This window comes from Selaginella moellendorffii, unplaced genomic scaffold, assembly GCF_000143415.4.
Source record: "Selaginella moellendorffii unplaced genomic scaffold, v1.0 SELMOscaffold_20, whole genome shotgun sequence".
In the NCBI taxonomy this organism is placed as follows: domain Eukaryota; kingdom Viridiplantae; phylum Streptophyta; class Lycopodiopsida; order Selaginellales; family Selaginellaceae; genus Selaginella; species Selaginella moellendorffii.
In genome coordinates, this window is record NW_003314281.1 from 1,299,969 (window position 1) to 1,315,418 (window position 15,450).

At 46.0% G+C, this 15,450-nt stretch overlaps 2 protein-coding genes, 1 long non-coding RNA gene and 1 pseudogene across 17 annotated transcripts; 2 read left to right on the top strand and 2 right to left on the bottom strand.

Moving 5' to 3' along the window:
- Positions 1-93: 93 nt before the first annotated feature.
- Positions 94-5,766, top strand: LOC9636785 (DExH-box ATP-dependent RNA helicase DExH8). The gene is made up of 16 exons (XM_024677653.1): positions 94-246; positions 311-488; positions 625-801; positions 868-1,018; positions 1,070-1,390; positions 1,448-1,594; positions 1,653-1,833; positions 1,894-2,285; positions 2,339-2,477; positions 2,532-2,740; positions 2,797-2,976; positions 3,027-3,581; positions 3,641-4,436; positions 4,496-4,773; positions 4,836-5,078; positions 5,128-5,766. The coding sequence occupies exons 1-13, from the start codon at positions 126-128 to the stop codon at positions 3,785-3,787; spliced, it is 2,898 nt and encodes a 965-aa protein (XP_024533421.1). The 5' UTR covers positions 94-125; the 3' UTR covers positions 3,788-4,436; positions 4,496-4,773; positions 4,836-5,078; positions 5,128-5,766.
- A 2,492-nt stretch (positions 5,767-8,258) lies between these two features.
- Positions 8,259-10,348, bottom strand: LOC112347189. Of its 15 annotated transcripts, none has more exons than XR_002992699.1 (9): positions 10,232-10,348; positions 10,091-10,182; positions 9,976-10,007; positions 9,866-9,911; positions 9,749-9,818; positions 9,427-9,704; positions 9,313-9,364; positions 8,813-9,244; positions 8,259-8,760 (listed from the first exon to the last, which is right to left on the bottom strand). It is a non-coding gene; the product is annotated as an uncharacterized LOC112347189 (long non-coding RNA). The 15 variants fall into 15 exon arrangements; XR_002992697.1 differs by having other exon boundaries at positions 9,866-9,934; XR_002992688.1 differs by having other exon boundaries at positions 9,866-9,934; positions 9,976-10,046.
- A 35-nt stretch (positions 10,349-10,383) lies between these two features.
- On the top strand, positions 10,384-11,541 carry LOC9636786 (F-box only protein 6). The gene is made up of 2 exons (XM_024677652.1): positions 10,384-11,305; positions 11,362-11,541. Exons 1-2 carry the CDS (start codon positions 10,405-10,407, stop codon positions 11,439-11,441), a joined length of 981 nt encoding a protein of 326 aa, XP_024533420.1. The 5' UTR covers positions 10,384-10,404; the 3' UTR covers positions 11,442-11,541.
- A 1,603-nt stretch (positions 11,542-13,144) lies between these two features.
- Positions 13,145-15,450, bottom strand: part of LOC9636787 — a 38,850-nt pseudogene continuing 36,544 nt past the window's right edge.

Here is a 15,450-nt window from a genome sequence, read left to right on the forward strand (position 1 = left end):
TTGGCTTTTAAACCAATTAACCTTAAAAATGACCAAAGCTAGTGTCGGGAATATCCACTTTCATTTTTTTCACCCTAAACACGAGGAATTTGATTGTGGAGCAAGATTTCTTGCGCGCCCGCTGCATGGCGGACGATGGGGAGGGCTTCCGATCCAGGCGGCTGCCCGTGCGGCGCCTCAAGGCGACGATCGTCCAGAAGGTGGAGATGAACCGGGTCACGATCATCCTCGCCGAGACTGGCTCAGGTTTGCCTCTTCTTTGCTCGGATTACCCCTCTTTTCGGAGCTTAGCAAGGGAATGTGGGTCTAGGAAAGAGCTCGCAGGTCCCGCAAATGCTGATCGAGGAAGGGTTCGCCCCCATTCTGTGCACGCAGCCGAGAAGGCTTGCCGTGGTCGCCGTGTCCAAAATGGTGGCCGAGGAGCGAGGCTGCGAGCTTGGACAAGAAGTTGGATTTCACATTGGTCAGATGAATAGGACAAGTTCCCGGTAAATGCTCGATCGTTCTGAAAGTTCTAGTCTTTCCTTGATGTTTAGTTCTTGGGAACTTTTTCCTTTAACTCCTCGAGTTGTTGGAGTTCTGTGGTTCTTTCTTTTGATCATAGATGTCACGGTATTTTTCCAGCTCCAAAATCGTCTTCCAGACTGCCGGTGTTCTTCTAGAGGAGATCAAATCCAAAGGTGTGGCTGCTCTTTCTCACTACAAGGTGGTCATACTGGATGAAATCCACGAGAGGTCTGTGGAGTCAGATATGGTTCTTTGTTGCGTCAAGATCTTGCTCTTTTGGAACAAGAACACACGGTGAGCTTCTTTTTGTCTCTTTTTGTTTCTGGAATTCTCTTGCTAATGTGATTGCTGCTGCCATAGTCTGGTACTCATGTCTGCCACCGCTGACTTTAAACGCTACGAAAACTATTTTGCCGAGCTTGGCGAAACAGTTGAGAAGGTGGCTGTCTCGAACTTGGCCTCGAAGATCCAGCAACATCTGTTCCAGTGCAGCGTGAAGTATCTCGACCAGGTTCTGTATATTATATTTCATTCGCGTTTATTTTTAACCATCCTCTGTCAGGTCGTGCAACAACTTGGAAACAAGGAAGAGCACTTGTCTGTAATGAACTCGTTGGAGCAAAACCCCTCTCCCTTTAAGACCGGGACTGATATTGGGATGGAGATACAGCACCTGATTTTCCATCTTATCGCTCACATCCACAAAGATGAGCCTGATCGCAAGAAGGGAATTCTGGTCTTCCTGCCAACTTATCGTGCCTTGGAAGAGCAGTGGTCTCTCCTCACGCAACGGGCACTGGATGTGGAGATATTTGTGCTCCACAGTAGCATTGACATCGACCAATCTTTGGAAGCAATAGAGGCGTACCATTCAGTGAGGAAGGTCTTTTCTTTCCTTAATTCTCCGTCTTGTTTTTTCTGAATCCTTCTTTTCTTTCAGGTGATTCTTGCGACTGATGTCGCCGAGTCTTCAATTACAATACCGGGAGCATCGTTCGTCATCGACTCATGCCGCTGCCTAGAAGTGTTTTGGAACTCGAAAATGAAGAGAGACGCTCCCCGGATTGTCTGGGAGTCGAACTCACAGGTGAGAAGTTGTCTTTGTCCTCCAGCCAGACACCGTATCTTTCTCCTTTCAACTGTAGGCCGAACAACGTAAGGGGCGCACAGGGCGTACCTGCGATGGTACTGTCTTTCGCATGGTGCCACGAACAATGTACGTGACATTCAACAAGTTTGAGGTTCCCGCAATGCAGCTCTTGTCTCTACGAAAGCAAGTACTGTCACTGTTTTGTGCTGAAGCACGAGCTTTGAATGATGCATTGGGTACGTCTCAAGTTTGTTCTTCGTTTCCTGAATCGGAACTTTTGTGTTTTGTTTTTCCAGCATTCTTCGATAAATGCCTGAATCCACCGCATCCAGACACTGTTTATGATGCTTTGGAGTCACTTGAAGCACTGAACGCTCTACAGCGCGATGCTAGAGGGAAGAAGTTGCCGACTCCATATGGACGAATACTTGCGTCTCTTCCACTATCTTTGGAGGCTTCTATGCTTGTCATGGAGGGCTGCGAACGCGGGTACCTGAATGAGTGTGCTGTCATAGCTTCTGTGCTAGACACTACGCCGAGTCCGATTATCCTACCTTTCGGAGCTAGCGCTACAGCACACTATTCTTTTCAGTACTTCCAGGAATCACAAAATGGTGTCAGGCAATCTCGTCAAGCTGCTCTTCTTGGCAACCTCTGCGCGTTTGAATTCTGGCAGTGCGTCTTGAAGGTACGACTTCGTTTGTTTCTTTTCCTTGCCTCTCCTTGATGTTTTTCACACAGGACAACTATCGGTGGCAAAAGCTATCGCACGAATTTTTATCCTCAACGATCGTCACCGTTCATGGAGAGGAGTCGGAGAAGGAATTCTGCAAACAGCATCACCTTTCTTTGTTTTCACTCAACGCTGTCGCTGAGCTCTGTAAGTCTTCCAGGTTTAGAATCAAACTTGATGTTTGCTTTGTTTTTGAGGCAGCTAGTTGCGTGCTAGAAGTTATACATCGGTGGAGACCACAGTCAATAAAGCTTCTAACAGGACCTCCATCTTATTATACGGCTTTCTCCTTCCAGCACCTCTGCTTTCATAGCCAAGACGACGAGTCGTGCCTGGGACTTCCGTATGTTTCAAATGGGAGCTTCCACAACGAGAATAACCAGTCAGATTTGCTGAAGATCATTGTGGAGGTAACTTGTTTGAACCCGTGCTTTGGTTTTGCAACACACACGATCCACTGTTTCAGACTCAAGCAAGATACTTAGAACCGCAGAGTAATTACGAGTTGATCCATTTTCCTAAAGAAGAGGAAGGGAAAGTGCAGTGCGTGTACTTCCGTGGAGGCTTTTGCGCTAAAGGAAACGGCTGTGAGTTCTCACACTCCGTCTCTTCCACGCCAGTATGCAAGTTTTTCTTGTCCGGGGATGTAAGTGTCAGCTTTTTAACTCGCATTATTCTCAAGCGATTGTATGCCAGGGATGTCGCTATGGTGCTCATTGTCGATATAAGCACGACTCGGATGTTCCACGCTGGGACAATCATCTTGAGCTTGACGAAGACGTAGCTCAGTTTCCTACGGTGCTGTGTTCTTCCACTCGAAACTTGGAGGGCACCATGCTATTTTTTGGAAGGGAGGCACTGTCTTATATCCATCAGCTGCAAGATCTTGCTACTGCATCCATCGCAGTAGCTTGCAACGAAGATTCTCAGCTAGAAGCAGAGAAGTATGATCCATCTCTCTCCACCGTGATCCTGGACTTGCCTTCGAGAATCCAGATCCTTTGGGGGCTCAACGCATCGTCTTTGGTTACTTCCTCCGCGGAAGAAGCGAGAGAGCTCCCAGACTGGACGAAAGTCAAGTGCATCGTCTTGAACTTTCCACTCAGGAGCATCAGCGATCCAGATCAACACAAGGCGTTCTTCCAGAAGCTTTTCCACTTCTTAACAGTGACGCAGTGTAAGATCAACTTACTCAACAGTGGACTTGTGGTGCTTCTCACTATGACCAACATCGAATTTTGCCAGTGCCAGGTACTGATCGTTCACGATTTTCGAGTGATCTTAAGTTTGTTCTTCTCTGGCTCTCACAGGTAGAACGAGCTGGTCGAGAGAATTTCCTCTTCCTCCAGTCCTCCACGGCAGTGGATCCAGCGTTTTTCAAGGGGAGCTCTATCCGACCGCCAGTAAAGCTCGTCACTTACATCTTCAAGCTCGTGTTTCCCCGGAGGTTTCTTTGACGAGGTTATCTTCGTTTTGTTCCCGCCCGGAATTTTATCTGCACCGTCGGATCTATTTCAAGTTTTTGCCTGCCCTAGAACAGGAGCGATGGCAGTGGGGAGCTGGGAATCCATCGTTCTTCTCCATTCATAGCCAAGAATGCTGAGGTCTGCTCTCCAAATCCGATGCTCATTCCGTGGCGACCAAACAGGCAAGCAGCAGTGGCAAAATCCCCTCGGCATTGCAAGATTTCGAGGCTGGGATCTCGTCACGGCCACCAGCCTTCTGTGGATGCTTCTGGCAGTATGGCGCGCAGCCCAATTGCAATGTATGCCCGGTGAGACTGCCAGGAGCTCTCCCGGTTCTCAACGAGAAGGTCGTGAAATTCGCCTGGCGCTCAACTGCGATCTCTCGCTGCGCTCCAAATTCGATCGCAGGCAGTACTTCTTCCCAAAGGGTACCAGAGCTCGCAGTTTGATATCTCGATCGCCGGGCATGGAAGCATCGAGGTGGATTCTCCGGTGGAGTATGGTGGTGGTCACCGAATGTTTGGAATCACTAGAGTTCATATCGAAGAGGACGCTGGAAAGCTTGTTCAGTGGTGGAAGACTATCAGGATCACGACGCTCCAGCATGCAGGATGTTCTTGTGCTGGCTGACGACAAGAATGTAAGTTCTTTCTTCTTCTTTTTTTAATCGGGAAAATGATCCTTGCTTTTCTTCTCCAGGTGTCGGAATACTTTGATAATACATTGGAGCAAGGTGCTGACATGAAAAATGCAGCTAACTTGATAATGGGAGACATCGAAAGCTCTCGATTTTGGACGTAAGAATCTCTCCAAGCTTTTTGGCGGAGCTCGTTGGTCTCATCTAGGAGGGAACGATCGGTGGAAAAATCGGGAAAGAAGCATGTCTTGCTAACAGATTTGCTCTCCAGATTCTTCCCGAGTTGCTACAAAACGGTGGCACTGCGAAAGAAGTGATTGAAGCCAAGGTTCTCACTCAGGTGACAAGCTTTCCTTCACATTTTCCTGTCAAAAACTTGAGCTTCTTCTTCTCTTCTTGCAGATTTCCAACGAAGTGGAGACAGGTGATCGATCTCTCTTCCTTCTAGTAGCTATTTCTGTCAATTTTTTTCTCTCTCTTTTCTTTGTATGTCATGCTCTTGCGTGTTAAAAAGTCTTATATCGATAAGAATCTGGAGTTTTGGTATAAAAGCCAACCGAGGTCAAACCCTTGACGTAAAAGGCTTCGTCAAGAGGCTTTTTCCCCTGGATCATCACTCGGCCTCACGCGATAAAGAGTGCAAAGGTAACGATGTGTAATTCTAAATTTTACTAGCTAAGGATCATTTGCACAGGATAAGTCGAGCTCCACTGCTCCCAGGAGAGAAGGTTTGAGGCCTCGAAGCAGCCAAGCTCCTGCGGTAGAGCATGCAAAAAAGGGGAAGAAGAAACATAAAGCCACACCAAATGCCAAACGTGGAAGGATTTCGTTCCAATCTCCACCAGCGGAAGACGATGCCAGGGACGGCAAAGAAGAAGAAGCGGGGGCCACACCAAAGACAAAACGTGGAAGGACTTCATGGCAGCGACGGCAAAGAAGAAGAAGAAGAAGAAGAAGAAGGGCTTCGTTCCAATCTCCACTAGCGACTCTGGAAGAGAAGTCCGTAATGGATGTTGGCCTCGAACTGCTCCAGAGGTCGAGTGATGCAGAGACGGTCAAGTTTAAGCACCCATTCCTGACGTGGATAGCGAGCGAGGAGATGCCGAACGGGAATAAGATGGAACTTCCATCGGAATACACCGAGACGTTTGAGACAGCACCCTTGGGAATTGCTGTGGGGAATGCAGTTAGATATGGTTTGCGCTATGCTGGGCTGATTACATCAACGTTTCACAAGAGCTTGAATGAGCGGCCTATGCTGCAGGCAATCCTAGCAGGCTTGTTCATGTCGGTACCCCCAGACGGCTACAGAATGAGCTCAAGCTTTGCCTCAGATGTCCTGTTGTGGAAAAGGAATGGGCTTGTGAAGAAAGAACAGCTATCGCGTCAATGCTATGATGGGGACGGATTCGGCACTAGAAAGAAGAGCTTAACCGTAAGTTTATCTTGCCGCTTCTCACTCACAGTTTCTCTCTTGCAGAGATGGAAGACTAATATATTGATGGAAGCCAAGGATGAACGCGGGAATTGGCAGAAACGCTTGCTCATCCAGCATAAGCTCGTTTTCATGGAGACGATATCTGTGAGGCGATCATGTCCGGGTGCAATCATCTGCTGGAAGGTCCACAACTGAAGGACAGGCTTTACGTGTAAGTGAGTTTCTTGGTATGAATTTACTCCCGGCACTGACACTCTGTGGCAGGTCTGAGATGACAGAGTGAGGAATGGAATCCTAGATGTGTTTGGCACAGTTTACGTTCAGAATGGCCTTTTCTTTTTTTTTAATCAATCTTTTTTTCTTAGCTTGACCTCTTCCTTTTGAATACAAATGGCAATCCCTTCAAGCACAATATGTTACATTCAAATCAATAGCCACAATTGGTGCTAATGCATTTCTAGTGTGGAGCACTAGAAGTCACTTGCAATGCAATTCAATGTTGGTAAGTGTCAAGTCTTTTTACTCATTTTGGATTCCAGGTTTTTGCATAATGTAAATCAAGAATAGGCCTGTTGCTGTTGCATATCATTGCATTTTTTTTACAGGGGATAGATTTATGTTGCAATGGGTAGGCTGTAGGAAGTTTGTCAGTCATGATGCATAGTCATTCTACTGCCATGATCACAACCTTCACATGGACAACTATGTTGTATTGAGCTAGACTTGATGATGGTCTAGGCATTCTCAAATGGAATAGCTTTAGTTCTAGCATAGAATGTGCCGCAACTGATCATTATTCCACCAGTTGAGGCACAACCCATGGTCGTGCCTTTCGCTATTCTGTAGTTCATTGCACTTCCTTTGCCAATTGAGGACATTGAATAAGTTGATTGTACATAATTGTTTATGTAATTCTTTTCTTGCTTCTTTCTTGTAGTGGATATGATCAATGTGGTTCAACATCCCATTGTTGAAGTGGCTTAAGAGATGTAGCTGAGGAGGTTGTTACAGCATTCCAAGAAGTTGCAGATGCTGTTATAATGGTTGAGGAGGCTGCTAATCATATGCCTCCACTTGTAGCTATGGAGGTTGTGCAAGAAGATGGTCTTTTTGCTACAACAACTAAGAAGTTGCCGAAGTGGGTGCAATGGTGCAAGAGATTTTTCCCCCTCCTGAGGCAATAGAGGTTGTGTCTAGGGCCTATGTCTATTGAGGGGGTGAATAAGGTTTTTCAGGACAACAAAATGCCCGATTTTGGAGAGGTGGTGGCATCCAAGGTCTTGCAGAGCAATGCGATGCAGTGCCGGTTCAACGAGCATACCATCAACTTTTGGCAAGCCTACTAAACACAAACATATATCAATGGGATGTCCAATGCATACATTACAGCATTCATGTCCCCTCGATCCTTCTCTGTGGATGCCAGCATGGACGGGTGGGTAGGCCATCAACCACCACTTCTTCCTTGGGCTCCGTAACCGATTCCCATATGGAATGCTAAGCATGGATACAGGTCTCATGCCACAGAAATCATGGTGTGGAGAGGCACACTCCAATTCCTCCTAAGACACCGCGTATCTGCGACTCCCAGTTGCTTGCAAACAGTCAACATAGGCAAGTGGTATAACTGTAGGTGATGGACAAAGAGAATTAACATCGATCTGGACGCTCTCCTCCAGCAATCACTTACCACTGCCTGGCATTCAAAGGCTGGCTTCGTGGCGCAGATCGCAAGACAAAATTCCAATACTATCTCACCAATGTAAACATCACTCGAACAATCGGGCCTCCAGTAACGCTATCGAGATACCAACTGGAGATGCACAATCTCTATAGTGTAATCGGAGCGTGGTGATGGCCCCCTAGGGAGACCGGCGATGGGTCTGCAAATGGGAGGTCGAGGACGTGGAACATTGCTGCCAAGGCTACACATGGCTGCGGCTATACTTTCCAGAACTTCACTTCACCACGTCCTCCCCTAGGAATTCTCTCTACAGAATTGGCAGGGAGCAGCCTCGCCTTCTTCCTTCAATGCTTGAACGAGAGGTGCCAACAAATCTTTGCCGACATTGCCCCAAACTTCCCATAATATAGAGGTTCCCATGCCCCATTGGGTGCCGTGGGACAACATGCGGCAGCCACAGCAACGCCATGAAACAAGCATTGCATTGACAGCATGGCACAGCTTTCTGGGCTGTGCCATGCTGCAAGTTCGCGTGGCAAAAAACGCAAACAGTGGTGGCCTGTGATATGGTGTGCTGCGAGGCCATATGGCTCCAGTGCCTCCTGGGTGCATCGCAAGATTAATTCTCACACCAAACACCTCACCATTTCATGCGGGATTGAAGACAGCATTATCCAGCTGATTTACTATCTTACACAAGAGATGACTGCACAAAGCCCCTGCTTCCTAGCAAGTTTTCTCCCTCATCTAAGATGCAGCCACGTGGTATGCCACGTGGCACATAAAGCGGACACTTCACACTTTTCGGATGATCTCGTATACAATCTCACATTGGAGATCATAACCATCCCTCCCTTACTCTCGACTGAGTTGAAACGAGTGAGGTTTCGTCAATGAGGTGATCTCGATGGATGCATTGTCTAAACCGCTACTCCTGCGAAGAAATGAAAACCGCAGCAGAGGAAAGGTTGGAGACTCTCACCAGTGGTTGTTTGCTTGGGGCCGTTGGCGTTCGTCTGGGACGCAATGCAATGGGACGCTGTTATGCAGCTTGTTTCATGGCGTTGCTGTGGCTGCTGCCGCGTCTTCCATGTCGTCCCATCCATCGCTCGTCTTTGGTCATCGGCTACGCTGTCGAAGAAATCTTCGCTCAAGGAAGTGCTGGGCTGGGGTGCTAGCTGGTCTTGAGAGAGCTCACAGTGCAGCTTTAGACGACAAGAGATAGTCAGCTATCCAAAGTTATAAGCATTTACAAACCCGAGAAGACCCGACGTTGCAACAGGCAGAATACTGGGGCTCACTCCATCCTCGAGCTCAGAGTAGATTTTTGATAAAGTTACTTCGATGTGGACAATGCTGACCTTGTTGTGATGCTTCCGGACAAGTAGCTTAAAAGGCTTTAGTCCTCACATCAGTTAAGCAACTAGAATAAAAGATGGAGCAACCTGTAGTTACTGGCTTGTGGCCCATTATACCTTGTCAGGGAAGAGCTCAAACGCATACCAGCACCCCTTGCAGGAGCAAATCCATCCCTTAGAGCCCTTGCCGTGATGCGTTGATCAGACTCTTGCATGAAAAATGTAACTTGATTCGAAGAACAAGAGGAGAATGTACGTTAAGAAGGCCGGCAGTGTTCAGGTTCTTCGTCAACATGATAGAGACTAAGAAAAATAAAAGAGAAAAAGGAACCTGCAATTTCAATAAGTGTTTCAACAGAGATCCCATAATGGTTAACTGCTTTCAGGCAATGGAAATACCTTTGGTGCAAAAATGAGCATTGACTTCAACGTGTGTTCGAAAAACCAGTGGCTGCGAAAAAAACCCGTGCAGGCATTTTTAGTTTCTAAATTCGAGTGAATGCACAACTCAACTTGCTCATGGAAAAGTATTTCCATACTGATCACTTGCTCAAATAAACTTGCTCGAATAGTACGGTCAGTCGACGCAAAGAACAATAAATTGTGAAAAAAAGGTCAGTCACCTTACAAATAAGGATAAAATGCAGAACGACGGTGCAGCGTTGCCAATCAAAAACTTAATAAAAGAAAAATGCAGTACGCTATTGTGACAGCCAAGCCCCCATTTAAAAAATGGAGGTAACGGCTGCTGCGGACCCAAACTCCAGAACTGAAGCCACCATTGGAAGAATCTGCGCGAAAAACTGAGTCCGGTACTATCAGGGAAATGCTGTACCTTTTTCAAGGAAGCTGTATCCTTGAGGCCATAAACTGGACTGTTTCCAGAAGTTTATTTTGAAAGAAATCTGCGCATCAAACCGAGTAAATAGAAAATAGTGCTCGATAATATTACCGCTGTTTTCTATCAACTTTGAAGCATCGTGAGGGCTCAAAGCAACCTTTGATAATCGGGCAACAAGTTCTGCAAATTTATGTTAATACCACTATCACTCCAGCACAAACCTTGGGAATTGGTGCTGTGTTTCGTAACTCCCCTGTTTTTGACATCGAGAATAGCTCGTACGTCAAGCATCCTACAGCGACCATTCTAGAAAACAATTGTAATCGAAACACTCACCTAGACCCCACGCATCCAGTTCATATCGAGGAGATTTGCGAATTAACAAATTCTAAAGACTTGTACTGGCTCCCCACTAACCATTCATATTGCTGCTCACACGCATCAAAATGACAACAGTGAAAAAATACAGGGACTTACAAGCATGAGTCCAGATCCGGATTCGCACCATCGAAGCACGTCGAAGGCATGAAGCTTCCAATCCAGTGAAGGAGTACACCATAAATCTCGATGCCTATGGGAGATTGTTGAGGAACTTGAATGGAAAACCCTTTTTGTGGCCTTCATAAAAGAAGCCCCTTTTGTACTAGGGTATGGACATTTTGGTGCACATAATTGAGCAGGAGGTGTTGAAGCGCTTGCCTGCAGTTGCTTTGCACTGCCGCATTAGAGCTGTGTGCAGACAATGGAGGGATCTTGTAGATTCACCAGGATTTGCAAAGTTTTATTCAACATACCACTCTAAAAGTAAGCATCTACCTCCTCCTCGTGTCTTGGGTATAACTAGAAATGGTGAGGATATCTACAACTGCAACCCATTTGTTGTTGGATCTGAAGCACCAAAAGATTGGGTCCATCAAGATGTCTACAGTCACATCAGGGTTTTCAGTACTTGTGGTGGATTGCTGCTTGGAATGATGGGTGATGATTATGTTGTTCTCAACCCGCTTACTAGAGCTCTCAAGGTGCTTCCCCCACCGCCTCTGAAAGCGGTTTCAAGGGCAGTCGTATATATACTCCTGCGTCTTCATTCTGCCCTGGTATTGGAACCGTCCATGCAGCGGTACTGGATCTGTATAGCAGAAGAGCGATTGCATGTATATGACTCAAGATCAGGGGTGTGGGACCAAGTGGATTACCTTCCTGGCTGGTCTCATCTCATATATGGAGTGGGAATGGCCAACAGCAAAGCTTATTTTAATTCGAATCAGGGGATATTGAGCTTCAACATGGAAGAAATGAGATGGTCCATCGAGTGGTCATCATCCAATCGACCTATGGGAGCTGGTTGGGCCAATTGGGTGGTAACAACAGCACCCCAGTTTTTCATTGTGGCTATAGGAGCAGATCGTGGGGTTGTGAAGATGATGCTAATAAGGTTGGACTGTGCATCCAAGAGATTTGTTAAGGAGGCAAGCTTTCCTTACAACGAGGACTACCATCTTATCCCTCCGGCCTGTTTCTACGAAGGCACCTTCATGATTCCGGATAAGAGTAAGGTGTTTTTTTTGGATTATGAGTGTAAGACCTGGACTAACATTCCAACTCAGAACCCTTCAGTTGTGATGTCTGCTTTTCTGTTTGCACCATCTTTGGTGCCTCCATGAAAGTTAATATTTTATGTTATTAGAATTTTCTTCTAGGCATCCAAATGTTCATAAGTTCTCTTGCACACCCATTTATGATCAATAAGTTTTCAATTAAACAGTATAAAACACTATTCAAATTAACAGCACTGAAGGAATGTGGAAGGAATGGAAGAGTAGATCACGATATACTAAGCCTGTGAAGGAGAGACAATCAAAGGTGAGTAATGGTATAGTACATTTTTGCATCCTTTGTTTCTAGAGGGGATTGCATCAAGTTTCCAAGGCCACAAGCTTCGAATAAATTATTTGTTGACCAAATTAAGAGCGGGCTGAACAGCAGTTTTGACTACGAGCAGCCATAACTCGTCACATCCAGCAATGTTGTGACATATGGCATCTAGTAGAAACGTTTGTACCACCTCAACTCTGATGGAGTTCATGCTCTGTAATCCTTGGTGCTACAGAAAAAAAAAGTAGCGAAAACACAAAACAAGCTGAGAATCTAAAGCTGTAAGATGCAGTGCTGGCCGAGCCAATCTACATTTCAAGAAAAGAAATCTCTGAAAGGACTTGCCTGCAAAACCATGTGATGTTCTTGAGGGAATGCCCTTCTCTATACAAACTTTGAGCAGCTTCTCCATGCTGCGTAGAGGTCACCTGTCTCTCGCAAAGCTTCTACACAAGCGCTGCTCTCAGGCTTGGCCCGACGACATGGGCACCACACGGGTTTCTCGACACGGACACCAGTAGCAAGCACCATTCTCTATCCAATACCATGTTGAGAACTAAGGAAGAAGAGAAAAACTCAGATATCATCGTCACTATACATACACAAGTGAGAGTTGTGACTCTCTAGATCCACCACGTGTCACGCAATCCTCATCAAATCATGCAATCCTCTTTGAGATCCTGGAAATGTTGGAAGCCATGCAACAGTCTGAACAAACTCTAAACTTCTTCATTTCATTACCTGGATGGTCGTCCTCAACAAAGTTGTAGTAAGCCTGCGTCAGCTCCAGTGAGATGGCTTGCTCACTCAGCAAATTAACTCCTTTAATCCAAAACTCTGGGATTATGGGAGGGGGTTATGCGCATGATGTTCATCGTCAATGGACAGTTGTGAGGATGTAGTACATCCGAGACTGTATGGCTAAGACACATGGTGGATCTAGAGAGTCACAACTCTCACTTGTGTATGTATAGTGATGATGGTATTTGAGCGATAGAGTTTTTCTCTTCTTCTTTAGTTTTCAACATGGTATTGGAGCTCAGGGATTAAATTCTGGGCTGAATGGAGGAGGAAGAGGAGGAAAACGATGAGCCCCTTGATCTAGAGAGGCTGTGAATTGCAAATTTGATCTCAGCTGAGTGGGGGTGTGAGGATGTAGTACATCTGAGATCATTGTATGGCTGAGACACGTGGTGACATGTGGTGGATCTGGAGAGTCACAACTCTCACCTGTGTATGTATAATGGTGATGATATCTGAGTGATAGAGTTTTTCTCTTCTACCTTAGTTTTCAACAAAAGTAAGCAGCAATGATCGATATCCAGGCCGCCACATTCTAGCTTTCCATGCTCTCAAATAACCTTGTTGCACCATTGCCAGTGGTTTCTGTATTGATCAAGAAACGCTAGAGTTCTCCGGGAGATGCAAGGAGGACTGGAATCCAACAATATGATGTTCCTTAGCTGGAAGCTAGCGCCAAACTCACGGCCTTGAGCTCAGCAGCGACCTGATCTGCTAGCTTGGACGACACAAGGGAAGGTCTCCCACATCCTGGGAAGAGTTTCCTGGGAGAAGCTTAGCGGATGGGCCATCACTTCCCGGAGTGCAGCGAGGAGGTGACGGTGAAAGAGCCTCCTGGCATTGAGATTTCCCTACCAGGAGCAAGAACAAGCCTCCATAATGTCATCTTGTCCGCCTTGTAGCTCCAAGAGCCGAAATACCGCGATCACGTCGACGCGTCGGCCGTGCTGCGCGTGGCCTCGTTCCAGAAGACGATATTACGCACCACTCACCACGGCCGTGGTGACGATGACACCGCAATCCATTCCAGCGGCAGTGATCCTGTCAACGATCGATTGGGCCTCGAGGAGCTCCGATAGAGCATTCAAGAACGTAGAGGCCTTGATACCGTGTAGCTCGAGGAGCTTTATTGGTAGCCCGACAGCGATACTATTGGCATATGCCCAAAATGGGCATCTGATATGCAAAATGCATATTCAAGGAGATGCCCGCGAGGCCCAGGGAAGATTTAAATGCGTGTAACGAATATGTGATACAATGCTCCAGACAAACGTGGCTATTTGGACCTTGCTCCTTTCTGCATATGCCCAGTATGGGCATATGTAAACAAAAACTCCATGTTGGAGAAGAATCTCGTCTCTTGAACGTCGATGCTAGCTGAATTCTCTCAATCCGGCCACACACAAGAAGCCAAGAAGATATTACACGAGATGCCTGTACGGAACATTGAGCATACTGACCAGCATTGTTGTCCATGACACTTGTAGGGATTAGCATGGTTTTTTGGCATTGTAGATACATCTCCAATAGCAAATGCTGCTAGCAAGCAGTTCCATGATTTACTGTGAGGTGGGTTGTTGAGGAGCAGAGTAGAGTCTGTGTACGAGATGGTTCAAGGTCTCCTATGTAAAAAAGTAATGTGAAGTTTTCGTGGCAGATTCTTCAGAGATGATTGTTCAAGTAATTGTTTCTCTGGTCAATGGAATGGAATGGACGTCCCTTATTAATATCGGGCCACGCCCTGAGAGCAGCGCTTGTGTCTGAGAAGCCTCGCGAGGGACAGGTGATCTCTACACTCGCTACTTCTGCTTATGGTGAAATGGAGTGAACAGACGAACTCAGGGAGATCGCAGTCAGATTGTCTCGGCTCGTCTACGGAGCAGCTGGTTTTGGGAGAACTTTTGCTGGAGATCCACGCGAGTTTGAGGCATGGAACAAGAGAAGCTGCTCAAAGCTGTTTGTATGAAGGGAATCCAATGTGCACAGCCAGACCAGACATTCTTCTCAAGGCGCTTCTAATGACATCGTATTGGCGCATCAAATCACTTGGATACTTTCGCAGGCAAGTCCTTGTTCTCCAGCTAGCTCTAACTCGGAGATTTATTTTCTTGAGGTGTAGATTGCCCATCCTCATCTCGGCCAGCATTGCCAAATTATCATGCCCTTTGTGCTTTAGATCACTCCAATCAAGGTACGTTCGTTTTTCTCAACTTGTTTTGAGTTTTTGCTACTTTTTTTTTCCGGTAGCGCCGCATGAACTCCAACAGAATTGAGGTCCATAACTCGTCGACAAAACTGCTGTTCCTACTTTTATTAATAGATAATATTAAAAATAAAATAAAATTCTAGTTTGCATTCGAACTTAGAAACTTGACCTTGCAAACATGTAGAAGCTCTTTAGAAAAAGAGGATGCAAAAATTGTACTAAAGGGATACCATAAGTCACCTTTGGTTTTCTCTTCATCACAGACTCAGTATCATTCCTTCAGTATATAGTAATCTACCCATACCTCTTAGTTTTGTGCTTTAATTCTTTTAATGCTAATCCAGACCTTATTCTTATCTGGACTCATGAAGGTGCCTTTGGACCGGAGGGATAATATAGGGTTCCTCATTGTAAGTTCATTTTTCACAATCTGCTACTATAGAGGTGTTGTTACCATTGGCCCAACCATTTCATTTCTATGTTAAAGCTCAAAGCCTTCTTGATGATGAAAGGACTGAGCCACCTGAAAAGAACCTTGTGGATAATGCGAAATTGTGGACTCCATATTGGCTGCAACTATGAGCTGGCTGGGGTTGTGTCATGGCTAGAATTCCTGGATCATGAACGTTCACTATAAAGTATATGGAGACTCTGTAAAAGAAACATTATCACAGACAAGTAAAATAGAGTAGATATACGCTCCCAAAAAGCAAGTGTTAGAAATGCTAGACTGTGTACACCACCATGACGGCCTCTTTCTCTGCAAGTGTATATTGCTGCAGAAGGAGTGAGAGGCAAAGTATGTTCAGTGCAG

Coding starts and splice junctions, on each gene's coding strand:
- LOC9636786 (XM_024677652.1), top strand. CDS start 10,405: ATGGACATTTTGGTGCACATAATTGAGCAGGAGGTGTTGAAGCGCTTG. Junction 11,306..11,361: donor CTTCATGATTCCGGATAAGA/GTAAGGTGTTTT, acceptor ATTCCAACTCAG/AACCCTTCAGTTGTGATGTC.
- LOC9636785 (XM_024677653.1), top strand. CDS start 126: ATGGCGGACGATGGGGAGGGCTTCCGATCCAGGCGGCTGCCCGTGCGG. Junction 1,019..1,069: donor GCGTGAAGTATCTCGACCAG/GTTCTGTATATT, acceptor ATCCTCTGTCAG/GTCGTGCAACAACTTGGAAA. Junction 3,582..3,640: donor TCGAATTTTGCCAGTGCCAG/GTACTGATCGTT, acceptor TGGCTCTCACAG/GTAGAACGAGCTGGTCGAGA.